General features: G+C 37.1%; 1 protein-coding gene across 1 annotated transcript; it reads right to left on the minus strand.

The window, feature by feature from the left end:
* Positions 1–740: 740 nt before the first annotated feature.
* On the minus strand, positions 741–8950 carry isca1 (iron-sulfur cluster assembly 1). The gene is made up of 4 exons (XM_036597976.1): positions 8823–8950; positions 7190–7243; positions 6987–7092; positions 741–3085 (listed from the first exon to the last, which is right to left on the minus strand). The coding sequence occupies exons 1-4, from the start codon at positions 8901–8903 to the stop codon at positions 2937–2939; spliced, it is 390 nt and encodes a 129-aa protein (XP_036453869.1). The 5' UTR covers positions 8904–8950; the 3' UTR covers positions 741–2936.
* Positions 8951–12199: the final 3249 nt, after the last annotated feature.

Below are 12199 nucleotides of genomic sequence, written 5' to 3' on the forward strand. Positions count from 1 at the left end.
AGCCTAGGTCTGGAACCTACTTAGACAACTAAATGGACAAACATGAATGTCAAAAAGCATGCTTGACAGAATATATGCAACACCTTATAAGTTTTTAAAAATGAAATTACCTGCAAATGCAAGTACACTTTCTGTCTAATCCAAGAACTGGGTACCATGATGCATGTTTTGGGAATGCATTTGCATCAAAAACATCAAATTATGTTGTTGCTTTCAAAATTATTAAAGAGTAAACATTAAAGGTAACATAAACTAAAATATAATAAAAATATAATACATAAATATATTAATAAATATATAAATATAATACCAATAATGTTTTTGTACCATTTTCAATTTAATACAAGTCAAACAGAATTTACTATATCACTGCTTTCTGTTTCTATTAGCACTTTATACACTGTACCTACTTTTTGGGGGTTGCAGAAAGTGATCTATGATCTATAGAAAGCATGTGTGATTTGACTGGACCTCTGCTCACTTCATCCATGCCTACAGTGACTCTAGACTTAATTCATATACCAATAAACCAGCAGGACACAAGGCCTTGCTTTTTGACGGATGTAAGCATCTTGTGCAGCTGGTATGGACTGATTATGGTATGGACTATTGATTAAAATGGAAGCATTGTTGCCACAGCAACAGCACATAGCATTTTTGGTAAGTAAAGTATTCCTTTAAGTCACACAACAGGGCAACAGCAGATTATTCTGTATATGGATCAAGTAAGAGACTCAGCATTTATGCATATAACTGTACATTTATTGTGCGTTAAAAGACAGAGTTTACATTCTTTCTATATACACACACACAGCATCCTTAGTTTTTACAACCACAGATGAGATTTTACAAAGACTCTTTAAAACATAAGCTCTTCCTGTGCTGAGTTCCAGAAACAACACAAATCCAATTCAAATCATCACTTTAATAACTTCTATGAGAACCTAAGCAGATTTACATTACTCTCTACAGGCAGTGATGTGCATGACGCTTACCTGCATCTAAAAACAGGTTTATGTGGATGAAGCGTGATGTTTGGCTAGTTATTTTCCAGGACAACTGTCTGTGAAATGCTTTAACTGGAAAACAAAAAACACACTCTGGCTGCTTTATTAGGGACTCCTACATTGTATTGTATTATATGTAGGTCCATTTACTATATACATGCACACTACAGTTCTAGAGTTACAGACTGTAGTCCATCAGTTTCTCGACATACCTTAGCCCTCCTTTACCCCATTCACCAGTGGGCAGGACTCCCACATGACCACCACTGAGCAGGTATTATTCAGGTGAAAATCGTTCTCAGCACTGCAGTGACACTGACATGCTATGAAGCAGTGCTACTGGAGTTATTAAACAAGTGTGTCGCTGCTGAACTGAGAATAGTCCACCAACCACAAACATTCAGCCAACGGCGTCCTGTGGGCAGCATCCTGTGACCACTGATGAAGAACTAGAGGATGACTAACACAAACTGTGGAGCAACGGATGAGCTTTCAGAGTGGACAATGAATGTACACTGTTGTCTAATCCACTCATTGCAGATAGGCCTGATAATTATTACATCATCTAATCACAGTTACTTGATATTTTAATAATTTAAGGTGACCGCTTAAATAACCACTTTCCACAAAAGTCTAAACAGCCCTGTACAAAAAGTGAAAATAAGTTAACACATCCTCCATAGAACACAAACATAGGTATGGCATATATTTGGTATATTTTTGCTAAGTTTAAAATATTGGAAAAAATATAACATGACATATAAAACGTGCCATAACTTTTGCACAGGCCATATTTTAGGTTTCATTTTATGTCCGATGTTAAAATCAGCAAATAAATTGTAACTGTGCATTAAAATGCATTAGAAAGTTTGTTCCCTGTAGAAAATGAAACTTATTTTCACTTAGAAAATCAACTAAACATATAATTTGCCTAAGGGTGCTCTGGATCTTACAAGAACTTCTGACCAGTCCTTTAACACCTACAGAGTGCAGCAGTGAGTACTGTTTGTTTGAGATGAAGCTCTATTGTCAGTTGGGAGCTGCTTGACAGTATTGACAGCTAATCAGCCAGTCTGACCACTTTTACTTAATGGATGCATACAATGCACAAAGACAAACTGATAAATGCAACTATTTATACAGCAGGTATTAGGTGGTTAAAATCTCATGTAACAGGCCTAGCAGCATAACAGACATTAGCATATCACTACCATGTTAGTGTCGCTGCAGTGCTAAGAATGACCCATCACCCAAATAATACCTGTAATAATTTGTAATGCTTACAAATTATGCAGCGAAGCAGACGGACGACAATCTGTAACTGCAGCACTACAACGCAGACCTGTTAAACTGTACAATAAGTGTAGACACCTAATGAAGTGTCCAGTTCAGTGCCAAATTGAATTGTGGCTCAAGTAAATGTCATAACTGTTGTAAAAGGGTGCCAAGCACTGTCTCATTCTCATTACTGCCACAGCCTACCTTCCATTATGATGGCCCCGAAGAAGCACACTGCACACACTGAGCACCACACGTCAGAATCTTCCTAAAACTAAAGAATGAATGTACATCAACAGCTATCATTTCACGTTATGGACAAGAAAATAAATACTGACCCACAGTGCACATTACTTATCCTTTACACACGACTGGACCTCAGCTTCCTGTGCTGCAACCAAAACATCTGAAAATGATCTTCTGTCCCTCAACATCAAAACCAAGCATAGCTCAAAGGAGTTTAGTGACTTGCATTGAGCTTTGTTTTTGTTTCATTTCCACTTAGTCTATCCCTCAAGTCTTTTATTGCCATTTAAGCAACAATGTGGTTCTTGATGTTGGCTCTGGGAATGGGGCTGGGTTTGTCCTGCAGGATAATACATGGCAGGAAAGGAAAGGGGGCTCTATGTGTAGCTCAGCATGCAAAGAGGTTCAGATGTTGAAGCTTTCCCCGCAGCCACACGTTCCTTTGATGTTAGGATTATTGAACACAAACTCGCTGGACAGTTTCGTCTCTACAAAATCCATCTCTGTGCCCAACAAGGTCAGCTGAGCCTTCTTCTCAATGAAAACTCTCACACCTGAAAAAGACAAGACAAATATTTATTTTTTATAGTACAGCTGCATGATATGGACATAAAATGTGATGGTTGATAAAACTGTTAAATACCACAATGACGATCTGAGAAGCGATAAATTCGGCGACAAATGTATAAAATGATTTGTCACAGTGGAAGACACTGTGTTCTTTTTTTTGTGTAAACAGAAAGCTCAGCAAATAGCAAAAATACCAAATTACAAAAGCACCATTCAATATGTGCAAAACAAAAATAAATGAAACACTAACAGCTCCTTACATTAGCACTGCAAGCACTAAAAGGCTGTAAGAAAACAGTCTGCACATCCTGAACAGTTTTGCCTTGGGGTATTTCACAAAGCTGGATTTCTTAGTTTAGCCAGTTAACTTAGGCCCAAGTCAAGCCTGTACAATCGGAAAAGAGCTGAGGGACATTCCACATAGTCCTCTTCTTTGGGCTAAAGTTATCTGGCTAACAGAAATCCCACTTTGCGGAATACAAACAGGAGGAGAAATCTAACAACTGGTATACATACATTAATAAAATAAGATATAAATAATAATAAGGGACATATAGGACAGTTTCCATTTGCACCAGAGCAGCAATAAAGCCTCATGAGTCTCACGTTTTATACACCCCCCCCAATAAATAAATAAATAAACAAACAAACATTTTAGCACTAAACCCAGCATTTACATCAGAGCTCATGACTTTTCATGGCCACGCCACTAAGCACTAAACCAACATTAGGAAGGAGCAATACTGTTTCTGATGGTGCAGAAGGGAAAAATAAATTCTACTTTTGTTATTTCACGGTTGTTACCAATAACTACTGATGAATCAATAAGTTGTCCCAGCCCTGCTTTACACCGGTTGTTATTTACTCTTGAATTGATTGTAGTCGTAGATACACCCTGGGATTTCACTGAAAAAAGTTCTCTAGTTGTCAACATCTTTTAAACTACTGGCTATTAAGTTTAATTTCCTGAAAGACTTTAAGCTGAAGCCACTGAGTGGTACCGTCAAGAAAAGTCCAAACAATTCTTTTACAGGCCTGCCTGAATCAGCCTGGCACCAAAGCAGGTTTTCGCAATGTTTTTGTTTGCCCAAGTGAAAATGTTCCAAGTGTGTTTTTGTAAAGCAAGCAGCAGAATGTAGGCTTAAAAGCTTACAAGCTTGAAGCAGTGCACTTCGTACATGCTGTCATTTTGATTGAGGAATCTTTTCTGCCTTTGGATTTCTGGGCAAATGATTTAAAAAAATAAAAAATAAAAAAAATAAAAACAACAAAATGTTCTCATTTCATTTCCTATATCAACATTTAAAATTGTGCTTAGGCTCATCTGTGGACTGTTTTTTAAGATGATAAATTGCCTTTTTTCTCTTCAAAGCTGTGACTTCGGCCTGACACCGTACTCATTTACCGGTACTTGTCCTCATTAAAAGAAACTGAAACCGATACCAGAAGCTACCGTGTGATGTAAGCATATATGATGGCACTCTAATGAACAAACAACTCAAGCTGGCAGTGAACGAGGGTCTGCACACACAGAAGTGTTGCTGATTCCATGGAGGTTGGACACAAAGTCGTGGGTCAATTTAAACATTCCGTCTTGGATTATTCCTTCCAGACATGTGATTTTAGCCCATTTTTAAGCACATCACCGCTTGCTTTTAGTTTCAGTGCACAGTTGTAGCACTAGTTGGCAAAGCTGCTATAGCTTGGTTTCTAATTCAGTCCTTGGATGTTGTTTTGAATGAAACAGCTTTATTGGAAGTTGTTTACAGACAGAGCTGTTTGTATTGGCTGCCTTTTACGTCAACCAGACCAATGTTCGTACAGTGCGAGTATATAAATTGTACACTTTATCCTTGTACAATGGTCTTTTCAAACATACAGTGTGAGTCACCAAAGAACATTCAACTACAGCGCAACCAGCCAGCAAGACTCCAACAAAATGTATGTCGAGTGCCTCAAATGCATTAGCTTCAGATGGGATTCCGAGTGTCACTGTGCTACAGACACTGCTCTTGAAAGAGACAGATGTGGAGTGGGTCTCAAAACTACTAAATGTATTTTACTTAGAGTTGTACAGAAGCGCTTTTCTGCACTTCAGTATCACAAATACCAAAAAAAGCCATGTACTCGTTCTGGTCTGATGGCACAATGCATCCCTACTCAGTACCAATGATACCCATGATATAATTACAAAAGTTTACTGTGGCATAATTTATCACAATAATAATAACAGCAACAACAATATATTGCACATACCTATTTCCAGTGATTTATTCATTGTTTTCATAACCAAAATTAGTGATCCAATTTATTCAGTTCCAGGTTAGGTACACAGTCTTTAGGCTACGTGCAGCTTTACATGATGGTGATTTCATCAGCTCCAACTCCCAATGCTATCTTGTTTACTGTTGTCTATTTACTCTCGCTGGCAGTGACTTACTCAGCAGTATGTGGCAGCCTTTGCACTACGGCTAGATTAGGCTATAAACAAGTAGACCACATAATCCACCACCCAAACAATACCTGCTCTGTGGTGGTCCTGTGGGATTCATGACCATTGAAGAACAGGGTTTAAGGGTAACAAAGTACAAGAAGAAACAGCTGGACGACAGTCTGTCATTGAAGATCAACAAAGTGCTCCTATATGGTAAGCGGAGCTGATAAAATGGACAGTAAGTGTACAAACAAGGTACGTATACTCAATGAAATATATGTATCTGTACACAGTAAAATGAAGCACTTACATGTGTGCAAGTTTGCTATATTTATTTCTACCCCCACTAAACACAATCCAACATGTGGCATTGTCTTCTTGATTAAGGTGTTGCCAGAGGTTTGAAGTACACGTTAGGCTTGAGCCAATTACCTATAGCTTTGTGAATCGCAGAGAGACTGCATTTATTGCAACTGCCAGTCAAGTTGGCGCGATGATTTAAATGTCAGAAGACAAACTGTCATAAAATGCACTACTGACAACTTTAACATCACAACATGTTTGTCTTAAATCTTTGTTTCTTTTAGCGTCTTTTAATGAGCAGTCCATGTTCTATATCAGCTCTGATATGTTGCATGGCTTAAGAACATTCTGAGACAGCGTGAGGAAGATAAACCCATGTTTTAGCCTTCCACACCCAGAGCACCTTTCCTCATGAAAAATGAACGGGGGCTTAAATTATTTTTACCATTGTGGATATATCAAATTTATTAAAAATAGAAAAAACTTTTCATGATCGTTTTTATAAGCATAACAACAATAACAGACTACAGTAACCATAGCCAGTAAGCAATACAACACGTTGTATTGGCCGAAAAAGTAAATTTTACACAATTTTTAGGACGTTACTGACAACACTCAGTTGTTAGCCTAGTTAGCAAAAGTCACACCAGATCCAGACGCACTATCCATACCTTCTCAGTCACACATTTGGGCTCACATTCAGGCGTTTGTGCTTCGTACTGCAAAGTTTAATATACTTGCAATGCAAATAATCAAATAGTTATTTCAGTACTCAAATACTAATACTCTACTACTCATGGAAACACACTCTGAAGTTGTCAGTTATCATCCTGTGGGTCAGCTGCTAGTGCGTTAAATCATACACCCCTAAACACAAAGATAACTGATTAAATCAACTGAATAATCCAGTAAGAGTTACTTCCAACATTAAACCTTTTGTGATTTTGTTCTTTATTTATCATTTTAAATATTTTCTTGTTGACACATTTGATTACTATTAATTTAAAAATGATATTTTCAATATTCAAATTGAAACAAAATGTTTCAAATGTCGATGCCTACCACAAAACAAAATCATCAGGCTTCTCATTTTCATGTAAAACCTTGGATTTTGTATGTTTAATAGGGCACATCTGCTCATCACTCACCATCTTGTAGCACTTCCTCATCGGAGTTGTCCTTTTGTTTTGTATAGTCAAGGGTGTAGGTGAGGCCATTGCAACCTCTGGTCCGAACACCAACCTTCAGCCCAATCTAGATGCAGTGCAAAAATTTTACATTAAAAAGTTCATAAACAAACAAACAAAAAAGATTTGAGGCAACCATAAACAATTTTACTATGATTACTTACATATTCAGGTTTCTCCTGTAAAAGTACCTTGATTTTATTCACAGCTGAAGGTGTCTGAAAGAGAAATAGAGATTGACATTATACAGAAGTGATTCACTTAGAAGATGGTGAATGTTCACTTTCAAATGTATATAGTAACTTGAAGTCTAGGCACATAAATGTTTAATAAAATATGTGCTCAAAACTCCCAACAGCTCCATTAGTTTAGACATTAGATATCTGCACACAATGATTAAGATTTTGATCAGTCTTGATTACAACAATAATGTAAAGTCTTGTGGACAAAAGTCATTGCTACAAATGACACGGTTTTAGAGATTTCTCACAAGCAATTCCATGATGATGTTGTGTGTTATGATGGCACCATCACTAAACTTACAGATTTGGTTTATTTACAGCGTTGGTGATAGAAACTAGGAGCGGCAATCTCTATGACAGAAATATAGCCATATTATTTGCTATTCAAAATAACTAGTGGGTCCACATGAGTCTTTGAGGGTTTACATGTATATTTATAGTCATCAAATAGGGGTGAATCTGGGAAAGAAAAGTTTTCTTTGGATTTTAAAAATGTTTTAGGTCATAAATGAATGTCTCAGGCATCAGGCAATGCACTCGTAACCATTTTCTGTAAGTTCAGCTTTTAGGGGCATTAAACGTTTTAGATATCTAGTTCCTCATCAACATTGTGAACAATTCCGACTTAAAAGTTTTTTTTTCTAGAACTGAGCACTTCACATCAGACCACTCTGAATGACACTGTTGGCATCTTAATGATATAATTATGCAACATTATATGCAAGAAAAATCGGTGGAATTCCACTTCCAAGCTAGGTTGAGAATTGGTGTCTGAGAAAGCACTGACATGGTTTACACTGTTTTCCCTCTCAAGAGATCACCCAGTGCCTTGTGTACAGATGGGCCTGCTCCCATTCTCAACACTCCACCCATCAGAAGAGAAAAAGTTTGGAATTTTATGGTTAAATTGCATTTACATACAAATTACACTTGCACGGAAAGGTGCATTTACTTTGTACTTAGCTGAGAAAACTGTAACATGCCTAGAAGGCATGTCTGTTATCTCTAGTTTACGAGTTCAGGAAATGGGCAAAACTATCGTCATTTTTCGTAACAGAGACATTTTAACATTTACAGACGCTGAAATGTTCACATCAGAATTGCTTTTGATGAAAACAATGTGAGGCAATTCACAAGAAACAAAGTAACGCTAAATAATATGCAACTAAATCAGGCTCATTTGGCTCTGGTTAGGCTACTTGAATTTAAGGAACAAAAATAATTTTACATGACTAAAACTAGCACATAATATCAAACTACACCGCCAATGTGACGCCAACTTTAACTAATCCAACCAAAAAAATCTTACGACTCTGACACGTTTAAGAGCCTTTATGTTCACACTTTGAGACGCAGCTAACGTTAATTAGCCGTTAGCCTTTCTGAGAACTAGCTAGAAAGTTTAGCGGACAGTGCCAACGTTAGATAACCCAGCTTAGCTTAGCCACCTAGCTAGCTAGCACATTCACCCTCACACCCGTTTGCTTTAGTCTTGACTTCTGTTAAACGGTACTGAAACGTCAGAGTGCGTTCTAGACATTAAGGAAACACTCACCAGTGTCAAAGCGGCTCTTGTCGGCAAAATTTTTCGCCTGCTGACCGCCTTCACAGTCGCTCTCGCTATGGAGGCAGACATGTTGAGTGATTAAAGTTCTCTGGACTGGATGTAAACACCAGAGAACAGCGACCCATCCAACGACAAACAAAACTCGAACACGATTGGCTGCTCGGTTGATTGGCAGTCCCATGGACCAATTAACATCCACCTTGGCGCAACACGTAACGCCTACGCAACAGTCGAGAAACTTCGTTGTGAAGGGAAACTCGCAGTTTTCATTTTGGAATATACTCATTTTATTATACATATACACTTTTACGTACATATACATTAACAATACACAAATATATATTTTTTAAAAATGATTTACGGTAGTAAATAAAAGTCCTAGGGGACAGATTTTTTTTAATCTAAATTTGCAAATGAACAATTTGTCGAGATTAAAAACTACTTACGAAAAAAGTAAACAAAGATGTAGAGAGGTACGGAAAGATAACTAGAAAAGATAAAAAGGTAATAATAAAAAATTTAATTTCAAAATATGCTAGTATTCCTTTATGAAAATCAAGAATGTGTGTGAAATTTATCTAACGTTAATTACATACGGTTGGAAAGAATAAACTTATAAGCTAAAGGAAATTGACTAAAAATAACAAAACATTATCGCTCTTTTGGGCTTAACCCAAAAGTAAGAGTGAGACATGAGTGTTTATTTATTTAGCAAAAGGCAGATATTCAAATCTATAAAGCTAAAAAGCGAGCACTGAAATGTAAACTAGCACTAGAATAACTGGCATTAAAAATTAGCTGCTTTTAGTTATTAGGTGATGAAACATACTGTACATTCTGTGCATCATTAAAGTTACCATTTAATCAACTTTACACATTGTCAGTGTCAGAACAAAACCTCTTATCTTCAAAATGGTAACTTTATAGGAGAAGAAAAAACATTCGTTACATTTGTAACTTGTAATTGAAGTGAATGTAACAAGATTTTTGTCCAGGTAATTTTGGACCAGTTCTGTTGTTAACGTTCTTCATGAAATTTTAACACATTGCAAAGGGTAACTGGAGTTAACTGGAGTATTTATGCAAAAATATTATTTAAAAAAATGAGATATGTTTTAAAAAAGGAGATACAAGGCTGTTGCATGACAGTGATGACATTATTTTAAGAGACATTATTTTATTATTATTTATTCTTTCTCTCCTTTCTAACATTAGAGACAGTCCTGTCCAGAACTGTTTCTTCTCTGTGTTCTTATCACTCAGATCTTTCTTGGCCTTCTGAGGCTCCTTTGTTCTTTTCTCCTCAGCCTTCTTTTGCCTTTTTTAGTTCTTTATCCATCTTTTTCTCCATCTTCTTACATTCTATCCCCTCCTTCTTGATTATGGTCTCATTTGGACTTTGGCATGCTTCTGGGTACATTCTTTAGCTCAGCCGTGATAGGACTTGCCAACCTCAACACATCTTTCCACACACATTTCAAAAAGATGGTTCTTCAAGGCAGCGGTTCTACATAGAACTCATGGTTCTAAGCCTTGAAGAACCATCTTTTTTAAGTGTGTTTAAGTGTGTTTAAGTGTGCTTAAATGGCTCCTTGCATGGGTAAATGGTTTTTTAAATTGATGCAGAATATACGGTTCTATGTAGAAGCTTTTTTGAAAATGTCAAGCTTGTGAAGAACCCTTTTTGGTGCTATACAGAACCATATACCACACATTCTTCATCAATCTAAGGAAACATAAGCACGAAATGGTTTTGTATAGAACTCATGGTTCTAAATAGAACCATTGTTTTTACTAAAGAACCCTAGAAGATCCATCTTTTTTAAATGTGCACTCTCGTCTGCACGCATTCACATTCCAGCTTCACCTTCTGTTTCGTCTGGATCTTATACTTGGCATGTTCTTCTAGATCTTTGAGCAGAGCTCCATCGTGTTGTCCATGCACTGTCTGCTCATGAGTATCATGCTCACTGCACTGTTTACACAAAAATGCACTATCGATCATGACTGCTGCTACTGAACCAGGTCTGTTGAACCCGACTGCTGCTACATTATACATACCCAGTGTGCAATGCTGCTGTATACACTTTCACTGTTTTAAATTAATTTTTTTCACATATGTAAATATCATAATATTTATAATAATAAATATTATGATATTTACGTATGTCATAATAAATATTCTATTTATACCTCATCCCATCTTTTTCCTTCTTATATGTGATTTTCTACATAACTAATGTTCTTAGTGCTGAGCTGACCTGTTTATTCGTCCAACACATTTCATTGTACGGTTGACTCTGTGTTAACCCACATGTAAATCATAAAACTGAACTGACCATCTTTTTCTGCTGACCAGTTCTCTCTGTCCAGCTATTTCACTCCAACAGCTGCTCTTTCAGCTGCCGATTAGCTTCTTCAAGATTCTGAATATGTTCTGCTAGGACGCTGTTGTTAGGAACCCAGCGTCTCGCTCTGCCCATTCTTTCTCCACTGCCTCTAGAGCTTTTGTCATCCTTGTTATCAAATGTCCTGTTCTTCCAATGCCTCTGTGAATTGAAGTGCATCTCCTTGGCCATTCACTGTTCTTCTTGCTTTCTATTTCTTTCCATTTGCTCCTTATTTTTCTCCTCTTCATCCTCACAGTTCCCATCAGCCTATTAGGGTTTTGCTCATTAAGTTTTGCCTGCTGCCCCAATTTTAGACTAGTGTGCACTTTGCTCCCACTCTGGCTCTTCATAAGCTGAACTGTTCTCCTTTTTGTGCACACATGGTCTTTTGTGTCTTATCCTGCTCATCTTGTTCCATCTTTCTGGACAATTCTCTTTATTTCAAACTTTGCCATAAGGCCCTTTTTCTCACAATATTTCTATGTTGCCTCATAATAATTTTGCATTCCCTTTCAAATGCAATGGAGCAGCATATTAATAAAATTGTAACGAAGATGCTGATAGTCCAAGTACATGAGCTGCTTTGTGTTTGAGAACAATGGATGATTGGATATTGATGCATTTTTAAGTATTTTCCCAACCTAGAAACAGCTAACATGGTTATGATTTAAGGTTATTATGGTTATAATTGTCAAACACTTGTCAAGTTAGTCAATTTATTGATTTCATCATGAAGAGCAAGTCTAACGCCAGACAACAGGGTAATAAATGAACTCCGCTTCCAGTGTACACACCCTCTTAGCTAAATACATCATGAACTGCTTTCACAGACATGCAAGGCTAGTCTTTGACTAGATAGAATATCAGTGGTGTTCCACAATATAAAATCCCAATTAGTCCAACATCAGACTCAATGTGGGTCAGAGAAACCAGTCCTAACATATCTAAAGTTTGTAGACACCTGCTAAAACTCCT

The sequence above is a fragment of the Colossoma macropomum genome, unplaced genomic scaffold, assembly GCF_904425465.1.
Source record: "Colossoma macropomum unplaced genomic scaffold, Colossoma_macropomum, whole genome shotgun sequence".
NCBI classification, from domain to species: Eukaryota; Metazoa; Chordata; class Actinopteri; order Characiformes; family Serrasalmidae; genus Colossoma; species Colossoma macropomum.